Below are 19,648 nucleotides of genomic sequence, written 5' to 3' on the forward strand. Positions count from 1 at the left end.
TAACACCGATGCTGCTATCTTCTCTCAGTCCTGCGTCCTGCTGAAGGGAGAGCAGCCATACCGCAATCTTTACTTTTCTCGTCTGCCTCTGAGCGCCTGGACGGATCGCGATATTTCCGAAATCACCTGAAGGTAGCAACAGCATGCCACCCCACCTGTGCCATTCTGCTGGAGAGACGCGGAGTGAACCACATCTACTGTACAGCAGCACTATGCAGGATCAGTGTGAGCGGGTCGAATCTGAAGGACTGAGGAGGAACGGAGCTTCCTGCTGAACAGGAGGACTCCGTCATGTGAGACAGCCGGGATTTATGGGAGGTAAACTTTAGAGGTGGGTAAAAATGCATCCTGCTGTGATCTTTTCTCAATGATTTTTTTGCTTGTTTTTTTTTTTTACTATACTTTTTTAAAACTTTCGACTCAGCAGCATCTTTAACAATGCTTTGGTCCGCTCGCCCAGAAACGCGCACGCGGACACGTACACTTGTAGACGCATGGCACGCGCGCACACCGAACACTTTCATCACCAGCGGGTGTTGACAGGTTGTCATGCAAGCCGCGAGCAGCACAGGCTTTTCCTTCAAGGGGGGGGGGGGGGGGGGGGATCTGCTGGATCTCCGCGGTCCGGACCAGAGCAGTGACACAGCGCCATCCGCAGCTCCGGCCAGAAGAGCGAGATCCAGAAAAGTCCGGGTGACTGACCCGAGAGAGGGCTGAGTGCGTCTCCATGCTGCGATAACGGCGCGGCATCACTGCAGGACGCGTTTCCAGCCTGACCACTGGATATTAGAAAAATAAAAAAATAAGAAATAAATACACAAAAAGTCCAACACATCATACAGCTGGGCTTCCGTAGATAGGCAACTTTTTAGCAATTGGAATCATGGGGCAACGGAATTTCTCTGTATTGTTTTATCAATAGGATCAAATTGCAATGTATGTAATTAGATCTGGATATGATAGATAGATAGATAGATAGATAGATAGATAGATAGATAGATAGATAGATAGATAGATAGATAGATAGATAGATAGATAGATAGATAGATAGATAGATAGATAGATAGATAGATAGATAGATAGATAGATAGATAGATAGATAGATAGATAGCAGTGACGTGCGGTGAGGTTCATAGCTGGTGAGGCACTGACGTCATCAGAATCAGATTTGCAAATAGATGCATAGATTGACAGCAGTTTACAGGTTATGTTTCACTTCTGCATCCTTACACATACAAACTGTAGCTCACAAAACACACATTTCCTTAAAAAAAAATAAAAAAATCACTATCTCTATTATAATCTATCGCTGCACTTGACTTGCTTCCCGAATCGTTTAGCCTAGCTCGCTGTCACTTACTCGTGAGCGCCCCCTGCCATGAAGCAAGAGAACTGCCTGCCTCACCTCGAACCTGTTCTCTGCCGTTTATAATCGCTCATTACACGAAACACGTTACACAAACACAGTTGGTGACAAAAAGCACTGTACATTATATACATAAGCTAAATTATTGGAAATAAGTTCACATATTAAATGTGTTTAAACCATTTTATTGACGCCGTACAGCAACATGCTCTCTCCGCTTAGCAGCCAGCGCAGAGCCAGGAGTTGCGCAATCCAAGGTGAGGCAGAGCTCGCTGCTGCCTCACCGGCATCGCTTCCAAGCATTTGAATGGGAAAATAAGAAAATTCAGCGATTTTGAACAAATAAAAATCGAAATTGGTGAAGCTACATGAAAAATAAATATTTTTTAGTACAAACCACCGGATGAATATAACAATTTAAATTACTTTATGATTATATATTTTATTTCTGGCTGGTGAGGCACTGCCTCACCTGCCTCCCCTGACCGCACGTCACTGATAGATAGATAGATAGATAGATAGATAGATAGATAGATAGATAGATAGATAGATAGATAGATAGATAGATAGATAGATAGATAGATAGATAGATAGATAGATAGATAGATAGATAGATAGATAGATAGATAGATAGATAGATAGATAGATAGATAGATAGATAGATAGATAGATAGATAGATAGATAGATAGATAGATTATTTTTGCTAAAGCACCAACAACAGGCAAATATCCATCCATCCATCCATTTTCTGTACACCCTTGTCTCTTAGAGGGGTCGGGAGGTGCTGGTGCCCATCTCCAGCTAACAGGCAAATAGTTAAACATTATTAAAAAACACACACAATATGTAAAATATGATTACCTTTACCTTTTCTGAGAGGAATGAATTGAAAATACTTTGGAATAAAGTAGATTATACAAAATATTTGTTTTAATTTGGCAATATACAAAAAAGCTGAGTTGAATCAATAAACCTTTAATCTCAAACATGTACAACATATGACCTACCTGGTAATCCTCATTTGGGAAGACTGGCTGTGCTTTCTTTATAAACTTTGGCTTTTTATCAAATTAAGCTAAAAGGAAATGTAATTAAAATAGATTATGTTCTCAATGCCTGGAAGACATGCACAAAGTAGGCTGAATTGAGGTTACAGAGGAATTATCTTTTGTTTTAGCAGCAAAGCAAGGTCACCCAAACAATGTAGAGTGAAATGGGGTTCTTTATTAGGGATGTTAATTTCTAGTGGAAATTCAATGATATTCAAGATTATCCCTATTTATACATCAAACATTAATCTGACTTTCAATAACTTCAAAAAGCATTTTAGCCATAATATAACAGATAATGGTGAGAGATTAAACTTTTAAGGCATTTAGTGAATATAAAAGAAAAAAAATCTACTTTTTCGGAGCCAAACAAGGAAAAATTGGCCAATTCCAATCTTTGACTGATGGTCATTGCCTTTATAGCTGAATAGTATCAAGTCTATGATGACATAGAAAGGGTTGGTTGTCAGTTGGTTAGCCTAACTAATTCAATTATCACAAATGGGCTTTTTTTAAAGTTCGAAAACAACAGCTTCTCCAAGTATTATTCAAAATAGCTCATAATAAATACACATTTAAATGTACTACAAATATGCAGTAATTGATACATATTTTGTATCAGTTGTTACACGTTTGTATTATTAGAAGGCATCCGATCAGACAGGTTTAGCAATTGACAAAAATATTCCCGGTAAAACCGAGCAGGAACAGCCAGGCGCGCGGGGCCGGCGGAGCGCCTTGCTGCTGCCGCCGATGCCAGCCTGGTAAGTAGATCCGGACGTGCGCAACGCGGAGAGATATTTTTTCAAGTGGAGGAGAGAAAGGAGCGTGGTGGGGAGCGAGTTAGTGAGCGTGGAAAAACAGAGCCTGCCGACTGGTGGCAGAAGGAGTAACGGAGAGGAGAGAAGTCCACGTATTACCATGCGGAGATTTGGACTACAGAAACTTCATGCCAAACCTCCGAATCTTCGAGATTATTAATAATAAGAGAGGTACGTTGTTTCCTATCCTAAGGGGCTTCCCTTAATTGGCCGCTTTCGCATCTTTTTAAGGTGGAGAAAAGTTGACGCTATTGTGAGCTTCGGGCTGTGAAAACCAACCGCTGCTGCGTGCCTTCTCCACAGAAGTTTGCTTTGAACAAAACAAACTATGTAATTCCAACTTCGAGATTACAAACGCACGTATTGCTCACTCTGAGGAAGGTTTATGCGCTGTTTTCTCCTGTGCTGTGGCTTTTTTTTATTTAAAAAAAGCAAATCTCTGCCCAGCGCTCGGCTGCCATCGTTCCAAGGAGTGAATGGGGAGAGTTGGGGGATGGGGTTAGAAATGAAAGACTTTCCAGGCACCTAACTTATTATCTTCAACTGTTAACTTTTATTTCTTTGCAAAAGCAGCTTAAGTTCGTTGCCAGATGCATTCAAGCAAATGCTTCGTATTACGTACTTTTTTGGGGGGGCTGGAAATAGAAACGAAGTTCTGTGCTTGATTTGAAAATTTCACAGTGCGCTTCCTCAAGATGGTTCTTTTCATACCTGCAGGGAGTATTTTCAGATTTAAGGTGCGTTTGCTCTCATACCGCGTCACTTATTAACCCCGCTAAAAGCCTTAATAACTAAACCGTACGAGGGTAATTTGTGACACGCCAAAAGTCAATAATGTAGGGTTTTTATGAGAAGCATTCCGGCGCAGACATGGCAACGTCTTGCTTTTTATTTGTCTTTGTATGGACTCCCACACAGCCAGGAGGGAGACTGGAAAGCGGCTCCCAACAGTTTCCCAGCCGCCTCGGCGCTGATTTTTCTTTAACCCCTTCATGCTGTACAGAGCGACTCTGTTTATTTTTCTTCAATATTTTTTGCCTGCATTTATTATATTGTAGTTTTACGGCTACCTTTCTGTAAACTCAAAATCACTTTAGAGTTAGATTATCACCTGCAGAACATGAACATTTTCTATATTCGCTTTGCTATTTTGTTGTAAATGAAAGATGTATTGTAAAATATTTCTTTTTGAAAGTCAAGCTTTTATGCATAATTCCAGTGACATCACAGAAGGCATTAGGGACCTTATTGGAGTGGCTTTGCTTTTTTTTTTTTTAACTCGCATGTTTTGAGTCAAATGTATCTTTATGTTGCATTTGATTGTTTATGTACAGTAACACCCTTGAGCTATGTGGCAACTTTGCATGGATTTTCACCAAATTATGCAACAGTCAAACACATGAAAGGGGTTTTTAAAGTGGAGCAGGGCGGAATGGATATGCCAGATTATATTATCTGTAATCATACGAATGGCAAATGTATGCAAAAACTGATTAGTAGAAATCTGTTCATAATCCTTTATGAATTTTCCATCTAATGTTGTGCTTTGCTTCACCGCTGCATCCATCATGGAGAAACCGCTTGTAACTCAAATGCAACTTTAGTGCTTCACAATCTGCATTAAAATGTTTAAAGAAACTGCTCATCCTCCATAATGTTTATGAATACCAACTGATCAAGCTTAAAGTTGATACCTCTTGTGATGTCATCAACCCATGTATGCACAACACTATACAAGTATTTTCATAGTGCTTCTTAAAAATAGAACATTTTTAAAATCCTGCAGTGGAAATCTACTCTTTACTACATTTTATTTGATCAGTCTACATTTTATCAGAGTAAAAGAAAATGCACACAACCTGTATCTTTAAAAGTCAGGAGTGACTATAAATGGTGTGCTCTGCCTTATTTTAATTCCAGAATGTAAAATCTGTGAAAAATATTTTACCCCTTTTTATTTATTTTGGCTATGATTTACACATTTGAGTTCAATTTAACATTGAGAAGGGTGTATGGTTGCTATCTTGGCAATGTGCTCATAATAGGCGCACTGCCAGCTCAGATCTGTCATCCGATTGGCTGCTCTGCTTCATCCTATTTCCACATGGAACACATCAAGCCACTCACCAGCCTGGCCCACATTTGTTAAGTCATTAAAGGCGGTCTGGTTTCTTGCAATTGTTGTCCTTAATTGTAATCCCAGCTGATGTCTTCTGTCTGTTGACATTAACGTTTTGTTTTTTTCTTTCTGATGTTGCTCTCATCCAGGTGGCTCTGTGAAGATCCCGGTACGATGATGGGGAAGTTCTCAGTGGCACTGCTCGTTCTGCTCCTGCAGCTCTTCCCTGGCTGTGCAGGAAGCCAAAGGTTTGCGAGGGCTGCCTCCATGCTATTCACCCACTCTGTTTACAACGCCACCATATATGAGAACTCTGCTGCTAAGACCTACCTGGAAAGTCACACCAAGATGGGGATCTTTGTCACGGACCCAGCGTGGGAGATACGGTACAAAATAATCTCTGGGGACAATGAGAACTTGTTCAAAGCGGAGGACTATTTGTTGGGAGATTTCAGTTTTTTAAGAATAAGGACCAAAGGAGGCAGCACTGCCATTCTCAATCGGGAGGTTAAAGATCACTATATGCTTACTGTCAAAGCTTCAGAGAGGAACACCAATTTGGAGTGTCGCACGAGAGTGAAAGTGCAGGTACTGGACACCAATGACCTGAGGCCTCTCTTCTCACCGACATCCTACAGCATTTCTCTACCAGAGAACATGGCCATACGCTCAAGCGTGGCCAAAGTCATGGCGACTGATGCAGACATCGGTACGAACGGAGAGTACTACTACAGCTTCAGAGAGTGGACGGACATGTTTGCTGTTCATCCGACGAGCGGAGTGGTGACGCTCACTGGCAAACTGGACTACTCCGAGACAAAGCTGTACGAGCTGGAGATCCTGGCCGTGGACAGGGGCATGAAGCTGTACGGCAGCAGCGGCTTCAGCAGCATGGCCAAGCTTACCGTGCGGGTGGAGCAGGCAAACGAGCATGCGCCTGTGATCACCGCGGTAACCTTGTCGCCCTCTGATGCAGATCACGACCCGACGTATGCTGTTGTAACGGTGGAGGACAAAGACCTGGGAGCAAACGGAGAGATCTCGTCGCTGAGCGTTGTCGCCGGCGACCCACTGCAGCAGTTTAAGGCTGTAAGAAGCAGCCCTGGGAGCAAAGAGTACAAGATAAAAGCTGTGAAGGAAGTGGACTGGGACAGCCAGCCATTCGGATATAACCTCACCTTACAGGCAAAGGACAAAGGCACCCCGCCTCAGTTTTCATCTGCTAAACTGGTACACATCACCTCTGCAGAGTTCCAAAAAGGTCCTCCGGTATTTGAAAAGGCTGTCTACAGAGTCAATCTGAGTGAATTTGCCCCTCTTCACACACCTGTAATAATGGTGACAGCTGTGCCACGATATCCTCATCAGAATTATGCCTTTAAACACAGTTCTGACAAGAACAGATTCAGCATCAATGCAGATACTGGCTTAATCAGCACAGCAGGACCAATCAATGCTGATATTTTGGCACAGTATGAGATAGAGGTGATCACAAGTGACAAGAAAGCAGCCACGAAAGTGATTGTTGATGTGATTGATGTGAATAACAATGCACCGGAGTTCCAGCAAACATCCTACAAGGCCAGTGTTGATGAGAACGTACCTAGTGGGACCAGTGTGGTAGCAGTGAAAGCCACCGATCTAGACAAAGAGGAGAATGGCTATGTGACCTACAGCATTACCAACCTGAGTCCCCAGCCATTTGTCATTGACTACTTTTCCGGTGTCATCAGCACTTCAGAGGTCCTGGATTATGAGCTCATGCCCAGAATTTATAATCTGAAAGTCAGGGCATCTGACTGGGGATCCCCTTTCAGAAGAGAAGTGGAGGCATCGGTTACCATAACTTTAAATAACCTGAATGACAATAAGCCTTTGTTTGAAAACATTGACTGCGAGGTCACTGTGCCAAGGGATCATGGGGTGGGAGAGCAGATTACAACAGCTTCTGCCATAGATGCAGATGAACTGCAGCTTGTGCGGTACTTCATTAAAGCCGGGAATGATCTTGATTTATTTGAAATGAACCCAAACTCAGGCCTTCTGTCGCTGAAGCGCACACTTAGTGAGGGAGAGGCAGCTAAAGTGTCATTTCATAGTTTACAGATTGTTGCGACTGATGGCGAGCATGAGACTCGGCCAATGACCATGAACATAACTGTCATCACAGCACGCAAGCCTGTCCAGGTGAGATGTGTTGAAACGGGTGTTGCCACCATGCTGGCCGAGAAGCTGCTCCAGGGAAGCAAAATCCACAGCCAGACTGAGCCAGAGGATAACTATATGGACATTTATTCAGTCAACCGGTACTCCCCTCTGTTTGATGAGTCTTTCCCGAGTTTTGTTGAAATTAGAGAGGACCTTCCTGTTGGAGCTCGTGTCATTCATTTAAGTGCAACAGACCCAGACAGTGGTTTCAATGGAAAATTAGTGTACGTCATTTCAGGGGGAGACACAGAAAGTCGTTTTATTGTTGACATGGAAACCGGTTGGCTGTTGGTTTACTCTCCACTTGACCGTGAAATGACAGACCACTATACCCTCAACATTACTGTTTACGATCTCGGGATACCGCAAAAATCTTCTTCACGCCTGTTGGACGTGAAGATCCTGGACGCCAACGATAATAGCCCTCAATTTTTGAAAGATTCTTACTCTATTGAAATAAGCGAGAGCACACCGGCTGGGACTGAAATTATCCAGGTGGACTCAACAGATAAGGATCAGGCGGACAATGGAATTGTCAAGTACTCCATTTTAGGGGGGACAGATCATTTTGCCATCAATGAGATAACTGGAGTGGTGACTGTGACGAAGCCACTGGATCGGGAGCGCTATCCGTTTTATGTTTTGAAGATTGCAGCACGAGACCAGGCAGTGAGTGAGCCTCAGTTGGTGTCCACAGTTCCTCTTAAAATTACCCTGGAAGATGTGAACGATAACCCTCCCAAATTTGTTCCTCCTAATTACCGTGTTAAAGTGAGGGAAGACCTTCCTATCGGTACTGTAATTATGTGGCTGGAAGCGCATGACCCTGACGTTGGCGCTTCCAGTCAAGTACGGTATAGCCTGATTGATAATGGAGATGGACACTTTGAAGTGGACAAACTCAGTGGAGCTCTACGGATTGTCCAAAATTTGGACTATGAGACCAAACAGGTGTATAACCTGACAGCCAAGGCTAAAGACAAAGGAAAGCCAATATCTCTGTCCTCAACCTGTTTCATTGAGGTGGAGGTGGTAGACGTGAATGAGAACCTCTACAGGCCTTTCTTTCGGTCATTTGTGGAAAAGGGATTTATAAAAGAGGATGCCGTCATTGGGACTTCTGTAATGACGGTTTCAGCTGAAGACGAAGACTCAGGACGAGACGGAGAGATTCGGTACTCCATAAGAGATGGATCTGGCTTAGGATTTTTTTCCATTGATGAAGAAACTGGTGAGTGTTTGTGTTATATACACCTACATCTATTTATTAATCTAGGAAAAGTCAATAGTTAAATCGTGTTGGTTGATTCATTTATCGGCAGAAAATAGTGGTACTTTTGGTTTTGTTGCATTTCATGAATAGCACAAAACATCAGATTTGTCTGTATTTCATCAACTGTCAATTAACCAATTAGAGGAAATCTGGCATCTGTTGCCAAATGATTGGTACATCATTCAAGAAAGTTTGGATAGTTGACTTTGACATATTTTCCTGTGTGAAACTTTGGTCTAAAAGAGATTCCTTTTACAGGCTAGTTTCTTATTCCAGTCATTTTTTCCTTTTTGTGAAAGAACTGATGGCAGGAACAGATGGAGCAGCTGTTTCTCAGACCTTTGTGTGCATTCCCGTGTAGTTACCTTGGTTGTAAAAAGATTTGGAGTGATTTTGCTTGCTTTTTTTCCCCCCCAACCAACCTTTTATGATACAGATGCTTCACAAAATAATTTTGATTTAAGTTTTCCAGTTTGTTTTGACTACGTAAATCAGCTCAAACTACACTCTATTCCTTCTCACAGTATTGACTGCAAGAATTATTTTATGGATATAGCTAAATTAATGTTAATACATGCGCTGCTGTCTTTAATGATTTCAACAGCTGACTCAAATTATGTCCAAATATTCAGCCTGGAATGCTAATAAGACCCCTGATCACCTGAGTTGGAGATGGAGGACCTCTTTAGCTGCCCTTATTTTGTTTTTTCTTCTTTCACTCTTAGCTATCTTAAAGTGACTTTCTCTATTTTTAATTAAAGCTCTCTTTCTGCTATACATATTTAATATCTGAATGAGGCAGTGAAACTTTATGTATAATATATTGGCTTGGCACTTGCAAGTGCATGCTGGTTCATCTCAACAAGGAAGCCAGGAAAAAGCAATTTATCAGTTGGCTGCTTTACCTGTTTATACCTACGGGTCAATTGAGATGCATGTGAATAATTCAACAAGTTGACAGGAAGTCTCATCAGGGAAACTCTGTGGGAAAAACCTAGCTGGTAAATTCAACATGGGTTGAGTACTCCAGGTTGTTTGTGATTGTTTCTGTGATTGTTCTGAGATATCTAAAATGCAACACAATCTTGTTTTATGAAGATGGATGCTGGAGTATATAAACCTTGGACTTGATATTGGATACTTGTGTGCATAGAAATGGATTTCTGTGCACTCATCACAAAATCTTTCTGTTCAAAATTAGAAACTGTGGCATATGTGGTAATGAGTTACAGAAAAGATTTCTGTATGGTCTCTCTTTTTTTATCACTGAGTGCCATTTCCAACATCTGAACAGCTTGGAGTGCGAGAACATTTGGAGGGACAATTATCAGAAAAAGTATTTTTGTGTTGTGCCATTTTATTTCGGGACATAGTGTTTTCAAAATTGCCATAATGTACTTCTGACTTGTGTTTGTCATATAAATATAAATTCTATTGACTTGTTTCATGTCTGATAAATGTAAAGTCCTAAAGAAAGCAGAGAGGCACTATGTAAAGATTCATTACCAAAGTCTGATTTTTGACCTGCCAATACTGATCTCAGCAGAGTCAATTTTTTTCTGTAAGAAACAAAACAACAAAATTGAGGTTAATTTCTTCTAGTCTTTCTCATCACTGTAGTTGTTAATTTTTAAATGAAGATGAGTCTTCAACAAACTCTACACCAGTGGTTGTCGTTTTTAAACTGAGTTTTACTGTCATGATTAAATCAACTTAAATTGGTGTTGTGAATCATTTAATGATAATGAAGGTTAGCTATTAGTGATAGTTTCTGATGATTCCCTAAAAACAAGGTGGCTAGCTTGAATTCCAGCACATCTGAGGCTGGCCTAGGATGAATGCTAAGAAGCTTTAAACTAAGAAATGTAGTATTCGGTTTTACCCCTTCTGTTATCTACCAAAATCTGTCTCAAGACAGTTTGAACAAACTCAAGAAAGGTCTTCAAATATGGTAGAAAACAATAAAATGTTTGCAATTTAAGTAGTTGAGTACATATCTTCTTAATACTGAAAATATTTTAACTTTGGAAATTACCATGACGTGGTTAAGGTTAGCTATGGTCGGTTCTCAAGCTGGAAACAAAGCATATTGGTTTTTTTTTAGTTCTGGTCATCAGCCCATATCATGGTGCTTCTCTACAAAACACAGATAAATTAACCAATGCTTCTGTAACTTTTTTTGTGCCCCAATAATGTTCATTAAAGTCCACTTTGTGGTTATTCAGTTGACATTATATCAAAATCAGAGATTTAGACTTTTTTCAACCAAGTTCTAATCTCTGATTGTCTTTGGGGTCTGACCATATTTTAGCTGATTCTGAATTTCTTAGGAATAAATTCAGAGTTAAAAACAATTTCCGTTTATCATTGTATGCAGTGATTCTGTATGGCATCTGTCTAAACTTTGCTTATTTTAGTTAGTAAATGAAAATGATTCACCATATTTAATGGAGGTGGTAACCTTACAGGTAAGGTGGATAAACAACAAAGTGCCTGAGACTGGCAACCCAACAGCTACAGGATGAACCTGAGCAGCAATGCTGATCTACAGTGAATATTTGTATCTATTCAATACAGTGAATAGATGTATTCACTGCATTGTTTTAGATGGAGCCATGCCTAACACATTTTTTTCAGATTTGCAGGATTTTAAAAGTTTGCTCAAAATTCTCACAGAAATTCAATGAAGATGATGCTAGTAAATATACAACACTCTTCAGTGCGTAAGTTGTCACTGAACAAATAAGAAACTGGTATATTGCTGTCAGTTGTTTTAAGTGGATTTGAAAATGTTTGTCTTCACAGAATTTTTCTGCAAATTCCTCTAAAGTTAGCTAACTTCTGTCCACTTTCAATTTAACCAGAAAGTGTAAAATAAGCACAAAATCTCTGATTGGTGAGGTGTACAATTGTCTTTTTACTAGATGCAGGATAAGTAATTCTAATGGTAATTTTGATTTAGCTTATTAACCAACACAATATTATTCAGTTTGTCCGTTCTTTAATATGCAGCACAACTAAATTTATATGAACACAGAGAAATCAGTTACCTGTAATTTCCCCTTTTAGTTAATTTTGCTGTTTGCACACTATTACAAAAACACTTTCCGTTTATCATTTTAATTACAGCCAAATTAAAACTGCTAGGAAATTGGTCCTTCAAATGTTCAGAACATGCTACACAAAAACTGCAAATGTCACCCTTATTCTGCTTTGGAAGCAACATTAAATTTTAACTACCGTTGGGTTTGATGAAACCATCACCATCCAATCAACATTTGAAACCTGTTGCACATATGGTGTGACATCACAGATTGCAAACATGCAGCCCGTCTGGTTAGCCTCTGCTTTATGTCTCTTTAGAAATGTTATTTGACAAGCGAGACAGCAGGAAGTGAAGACATCAAAGGAGATGAAGGACAATAGCAATTTTCTACAGCTGCATTCTGTTGTCTGTTGCACATGAAAATCAGACTGCTTAGAAAGAAAGAGAAGCAACGCTGGCAGAATTTTGGAAGATTTCCTTGAACTGTGGCCAAAATCAGCACATTTGTCTGATTTTATGTGACACACAATGAACTTCTCAGAATAAAGTCAGGAGTTATGGAACTCTGAAATTATAAATGTTACATAATTTACTTTGTTATCCTTGATCCTTGAAGTCAGATCAGGCAATTTCACAAGACTGAAAGGCCACATATAACATCAAATCTGCAGCGAGACACAAATTCTAAGCCCCTAGCTGTTATCATCTACTTAATTTCAGAGGCCTTTATTAAGTGATTATCAAAAGGTGCAATAGTAGGCTTGTCTTGGGCTGGGTCCTGTTATTATGATGTATTTCTGAGGTCAGCAGACAACTAAGTGCAGCCGAGGTGGCGATGCCCCTCCCAAGACTTAACTAGATGAAAGGTGAGGTTTGTTAAAGGAGCCTTATGTGTTTGGAATATACTGGGTGCTGCACCTGCATGTTGTGAATTTTAACCAGAAAGTCCAACATTGGTTAAAAAAAAGAAACTAATAAAAATATTTTGAGGGAATCTGCCCAAAACCAAACACCATCCAGCTATGAAATGTGTTTCCCAGCATGCAGCGGTGAAAGACGCACATCGCCATCTATTTTTTTGCATAGATTTGTGTAATCATAAGCACATGCAGAGGGTTTCCCCCCAGAAAACCTGATGGGGGGTAGTAGGGGTGCTATGGCAGTCATCCAACAGCCTGTCATGTTTTTGAGTTAAAAATGTTTAAAGTTGACAGGAAATTCAAGACACATAACATAGTTATGTGTTATTAGAAGACATTATTAATAATACCTAAAAAAAAAGCAACTATAAAGTCTTGACAAATGGTTATGATTCAACATTGTAAATGTTGAATAAAATAAATGTTTAAATAACAAAAAATGTTAATGTAAAAAAAAAAGAAAAAAGTTTAAGTATTTGATGTATTGGTGCTGTGTGGGAGACTAAACTACAATTTTCCTGAGGGTAAATCCCAAGTATCTATCTATCTATCTATCTATCTGAAGTTGTCTTTAGGACAATTCATGTTAATTGACATTGACATGCCTAAAGCAAACCCTCCATGCTGTCGTCATCTTCTGCCGGTTTCTTGCCATCAGTCCGCCCGGGGAGCCGATAGCAACTGTTTTCCCAGACATTCTCTCTGTTATTAAAAGCTCTGTGGTTACTGGATTATTGCCATTTTAATTTAAACAGTCTCATCATGGCTTCCTCCCCTGCTGTACAACACATTTACCTTCCAAGGCTTCTATTGATATGTTTGCTTCAAGCAATCTTCAATCTATGGCACGCTTTCTAAGTGTTTAAACAACAATCATGTAAAAGTTTCATCAACAAACAATATCAGTTGGTTTAATTCTTAAATTGAACTGGACAGTAAAGTTCGGTCTCGCATTGAGAGCGAGCTCTGCTTGGTTGATACTGATATTTAGTTTTCTTAGGTTTAACCGGCTAATTCTAATTGCGAACATTTGAAAACTTATTTGAGGTGTAACAATTTGTCGCATGTTATTTGACAGATGGAAGTGTTTGAATTCAGCCAAAAGTGAAAGAATTACAATATTATTCATGTTTATATGGCAGAGTACTTGTTACCAACCTCCATTTGATATTGATAAAAGCACATACTATTTTCTGATACCCTTATCTATCAAAAAGGAGAGTGTTATTTTACAAGTAAAAAATATTTGACCTTCTAGTTGTTGATCAAAGCAAATCAATAGAAAATGGTTCAATTACATTCTCTGATGATGTACTTACCTTAGTTTGTATTGTGGGTTACCTAAAAACGCTAAATAGCAATGTGTAGGAAGGGAAAAATTTGTAGATGATCAATATTTTTGCATCTGACCATTGGGTGGCTACATTTAAATTTTTTTACTGTTCAACACTTTCTATTGGTTGATAAATTTAAGACGGAAAATTGTTGGTATTCAGAGTTTTGATGCACTAAAAGATTAAATATTAAAAACACAAGATTTTTATTCTGATGGAACTTTATTGAAAATTGACTTGTAATAGACAGTTAGTGCAGCCTAATAGTGCAGGAAGTACTGTTTTTGTGCAATAACTTCTATATGAATATGTAAAAGTACAATGTTTAAATATAATTTTGGTTTCCAACTTTTTATGTCTCTCTTGTTTATAGATTTGTAGCTGTGACACAAGCCCCATCCTCCAAGGAATAAGTAATGTTCTTTTAGATTTAAATTTATAAATCACAATTCCACAACTTCAAATTTTAAGTTTCGGTATCGATCTACTGCAGTGGAGTCCTGAAGAGTTTGCTTCCAAATGAGCTCTTATTTTTCCTCCTCCTTTTGTGTCTCTTAAAGCTATTTTGTCAGACTTCACGTGAAAACAACCAATTTGCTGTCTGAAGGGCCGACGGCGGCAAATGAACTACTAATCTCGTGGTTTACAGATGAGTGCGGTTGCAGCAGAGCTAAATATAAGGATCTTGCCGCAGTCAACCTTAGTGTTTGCAGGAATCTCAAAGGCAGGATGCATCAAACTGAACAGAATAATGAGACATCCCAAAACCTTTATTCTCTCTTACCTCTACTTTATACATTTACAGTTTTTTATTTCAGGTTTTTGCAGTTTGACTTGAATTGATCAAAAAGAGAGAAACAACATTCCTTCATTTGAAAAAAAGTCAAGTTTTTATATTAAACCCAGTCCTCCTAATAAAGATTTTTATGGCTTTGCCCTCACCATGCGATGCTCAGCTAAGCCACTGGAGCACTACATGCTATATGTAGGTCAGGTGTAATCTTGGAAAAGCTATCTTTGCATGTAACGGCCTCAAAAACATGTCTGTTGAAAATAAGCTGCAAACATTTGAAGTGTTAATAAAATTCCCAAAAGCGGGAAGCAAAAAGAATAGTATTAGGTTGACCTCATAAACAGCCCAGTTAGTTTCTTAAAATTAACATACACTTTTGCATCGGTTGTAAAAAGTAACTACTTTTAACAACTGACTAACAGTGATTGACTAACAAAGTGTCGGCTGCTGCAGTGGTTGAGGGAGATAACTGAGGCGAAGAAGAACTAGAGTCTCGTTTTTCATCCTGTCATTGCTCTGTGACCCAACAAATCATTTCTTGTATGTAAAGCTGCAGAATGTAACTTATGTAAAAAATGTTTTTTGTATATTTGCTAAAACTGTCACTGTGTCCTGGCAGTACAACATGAAACCGATAATCTGTGGAAAAAAGGAACTCCTCTGCCTTCCCCCTGTTGTGCTGCTGCTATCTGTAGATCAGAAAAAATGGTCAATCAGAGGCAGGAGGAGGGTCTTGGTGATGCCAATGTGCTGCTCATTGTGCTAATAGCGGAACAACCAAACATTACAAGAAAACTGTTTATCTGCTGCTATCAGTGGCCATGCTAAGTAGCTGGAGCATTCACGGCAGACTCAAATGTAATGAAATAGCTGTAGCATAGCAAAGAGCAAGGGGGAGAGTGTGTGAGTAGCACATACATAAAGTTATTGATAGCGCTAAGACCCTCCTCCTGACTGATTGGTTGTTTCTGACAGACTGGAGTATTTCTGCAGATGGCAGTAGGAGGAAGCAGAGGAACTAATTTTCTTTTTTTTCACAAACTATCTCATACTGTCAGGACGTGGTGACAGTTTTAACAGATATGGAAAAAATGTGTTTTTTTGTTTGTTTTGTTTTATAATGACTTAATGCACCTGTAAAGTGTGCTCTAGACTTCAGAACATCAACAACAGTTGATGGTTCATGTACAGAAATGTGTCCAAAAATCAAATTTTTTTTTTCCCCGTAGCTTTCTTTCAGATTTCTGGGAGGCAGTGCACAGCAACAGGTGGGGGCGGGTCACTGTTGTGTACCTTTGTACTACATGGAGTTGGATTAAATTCTGCTCTGATATGGTGTCTCATTGAAAACAGGATGGTTCCATACAGCTAGCAATAAAAGAATGCTTATCTTGATGAACCCGGACAAGCCCCCACTCCTCAAAGTATGACTGATTCATCTTGACGCACCTTAAATCAGTCAACAATCCACTGATAATTTTTAATTCCAGTGAGTAATCGTCTGTTCACTTGTACGTTTACCTCTAGTCATTTAGTAAATGATTTTTGTCTTATAGCTGCTTTTAAATTTAGAACATTTAGCTCTGAGTGCAGTAAGACAAGCTGATGTAAGCATGAAGAATGAAACCCACATAAAGGACAGAGTGCATTGAAGAGGCTAAAGAGGTGCAACATAAGGAGAAGACCTCTTCTTTTTTCCATCTGTGGAACATGAAAGAGAGTTTTTGCTTTCTGAGGAGCTGGGCTCCAATTAATTAAAAGGTCACATAGCTATGAGTAAGTCCCAAATAAATAAATAAAGGGCCAAGTTGCATATGGAGTAATTGTGAAGCAGATGCAGCTGCAAAGTCTGCAAACAACATAAACACATTTCAAGAAAATCAGGATTAACTTGTCAACTCTTAATCCTTCACCTTAAGCTCTGCACTCAGATTTCGCTAGTGATGTTTTGGTTCGAGATGGTGTTTAAAATGTTCAGTGACGCCCTGGGTTCTGCTTTGTAGCTGTTGCTTTTCCTTCGCTGCACCATTCTCACGCAGAAAAAGGGCAAACAGATGCTGTGGTGATGAGAACTTACTCTCATCACCACAGCATCAAATGTAATCAAAGCTGTTGTGTCCTGGCTCGAAGTGAAATCATTGAGTGTACAGAGTGACCAGAGCAGAGAACGCTCATTGTACATGAGAAGCAGATGCTAGCTGTATATTGCATGCACTGCCCTTTCTTCCTGGATAAAATATGCATTGGCCTTTCACTTGAAGCTCTTCGCAGCCTGCGCCGCGAAAGCTTTCTTTGTGAGAGTAAACGAAAACAGTTTGACAGGTAATGAGGAATTTCTCGTCCGTTTCAACATAAAATTACAACGTACTTCTTTCCTCAGAAAACATAAGCTGCTTCCCGTGCATCAACTCGGTGTTTAAAATACTGAACTGTCACTCTCTGTCCCTCATCTTCCATTTATCCAAGATAAATGTTGGGCTGCAAAGTGGCACATGATTCCAAAGAGTCATTGTTCGACTGCTGTTACCGTGGAGATGGGACCAGGAATGTGCAGTGGAACAAAGTTGATTCTAGGTTGCTAAATGAATAACACACTTTCTCCTGTTAGAAGTATGTTGGACTTTCAGTCCATTAAATCTTTTTAAAGAAACATGGTGCTGCCTGCAGCACAGGATGTACCTCATTATGTGTTAATTTACTGCCATGCTGACATTCATCACTGAACTGCATGAATACGCTAAATAATTATAGATTTAAAAGAACATCTTCTTAAACATAAAAATTATTAAAAACGTGCACAGCCTTCTTCACTGCTGTAGTTTCTTTTTAATAATCTCAAGACGGGCAAGTTTAAACAAGCAGCTGAGAATAGATAAACCCGTATCTGTGTGAGCTGAATGACATGCTCTTAGCAGCTTTGCTGTTATGTTTATTGACCTTTCAGACAAAAAAATGTTGGCATCGCCCAAAATCGGGAGTTGGCATTTCAGGCTTTTTAAAGATCTGTAATCAGCCAGAAAATGTCAATCAATGAGACCAAATGCATCCGCATTTTATTTTTTGTTCTGCAATAAAAAAATGTTCAATTATTCCAAAGCTTTTTAGTCATCTTTACTAGCAGTAATAATAATACTGTGTGGTTGATCTCAGCTTTTGAAGGCGGACTCAACTTTTCCTCTTTCCACCCAGCTGCTTCATTTTAAGAGTAATCATTTATTGAAATCAGTGATGTAAGGCTTGTCTAAGTTAGATATAAATGAATAAATAAATATTACAGTGGGCGAATAATTAGTAAACATGGTTGGATTGTCCAATCTATAGTCAATAGGTTCATCTGCAAATTTGACATGTTTGATTAACATATTTAGCTTTCTTCCAAAAGACAGAAACAATAATTGAAACACCATCTCTAAAATTAACTAAATAACAGGCTCTACATTTGTTAAATATACAGAGAAAGCAAAATACCAATTTAAAAACTTTTGTCTCTGTTATTACAATTTCGGGGCTGTGTTGAAATGATTGAGTCCTGTCATTGCTGTGTCGTTGGCGGCAACCTGCAGACATCAAACATGTCTCGGTTATAAAAAGTTTCATAATACTGGTGTTTTTTGTGCTTTGGGGATTCTCTGTGTTTTGTGCGCAAATTGGTCGATGGTTTGGACATAATAAATTATTCTTCTGAGAAACTACATAATTGTATGGTGTTGGTGGAAATGTTACATTTCATTTAATGCAATGATAATAGACGAGTATTTATAGAGAAACAAATCAATAAAGACTGCTCTGTGCAGTTAGAGACATCAGTGCTGGGAGTGAAAAAAATCCTCAGAAAATAACATAACTGAGATGTTCTAGTTACCAGAGGGACGCATTGCAAAAAGACAAAATCTTCTAAAGTATTTTTGGTTTAGTTTTTAGTGTAAATATCTTGGTGCACTAGAAATTAGACAAAACTGACAAGTAACTTTTAAGCACAGTATAAGAGTTTGGTTTAGTAAATCATTTCTTAATATTTATAAAAAAAGAAAAAGCTCCACTGCCAGATTATTCCACTATAACAAGACATTTTTCCTATAAGTGAAATAATCTGCCAGTGGATTTAGTACTTTTTTAAAATCAATATTAAGCAATTATTCACTTAAAAACAAGCTCCTAATAGTTACTTGTAAGTTAGTTTTGTCTTATTTCAAATATGCTAAGATATTTGCATCAGAAGGTAGACAAAAAAACTTAAGACTTTGTGATTTTTTTGCATGCAGGCAGGCAGTTTCCAGGGCTCCGAGGCGTACAGTTAAAGCCGCTATAAAATACGGCAGTGATTTTCTGTTACTCAGGCTTTTTTCTTTTCAAAGCACACTTACCAGGGTTAACAATGGAAGCTTTGTGTCTTCAACTAAATCTCAAACGCTATCTCAAGTGGAATTAAAGACATTCTTTAATATGGAAAATCCATTCAGTCATTTTATTGCAGATGTCTATCAATTCTTTTCTTTTTTTAATCTTGGCTTACTTAAGTCTACAAACTAATGATTATCATGCTCTCATGGGATTATATATTTCAGAATTTCCATGACTGTTCATATAAGAAACCTGTACTGGCCCCAACTGGTTTATGAACCCAATAAGACTCGCCACACTGAATACTTTCCTTAAAAAAAATACCCAACATTGCTATAAGCTAGCTGCTGACAGCTGGTTTTTGTCACATTGAACAG

At 39.0% G+C, this 19,648-nt stretch overlaps 1 protein-coding gene across 7 annotated transcripts in view; it reads left to right on the forward strand.

Moving 5' to 3' along the window:
- The first annotated feature begins 221 nt into the window (after positions 1 to 221).
- Positions 222 to 19,648, forward strand: part of fat1a (FAT atypical cadherin 1a) — a 95,726-nt gene continuing 76,299 nt past the window's right edge. For 4 of the 7 annotated variants that reach the window (XM_044112913.1, XM_044112915.1, XM_044112916.1 and 1 more), the window contains exons 1-2: positions 3,255 to 3,408; positions 5,506 to 8,795. In XM_044112913.1, coding sequence (XP_043968848.1) covers positions 5,531 to 8,795 — 3,265 coding nt within the window. In that variant the 5' untranslated portion in view covers positions 3,255 to 3,408; positions 5,506 to 5,530. Of the gene's footprint in view, positions 332 to 3,253; positions 3,409 to 5,505; positions 8,796 to 19,648 lie in introns of those variants that run through there. The other 3 variants (XM_044112919.1, XM_044112920.1, XM_044112914.1) reach the window with 2 other exon arrangements.

Source organism: Gambusia affinis, linkage group LG04 (genome assembly GCF_019740435.1).
Source record: "Gambusia affinis linkage group LG04, SWU_Gaff_1.0, whole genome shotgun sequence".
Lineage (NCBI taxonomy): Eukaryota > Metazoa > Chordata > Actinopteri > Cyprinodontiformes > Poeciliidae > Gambusia > Gambusia affinis.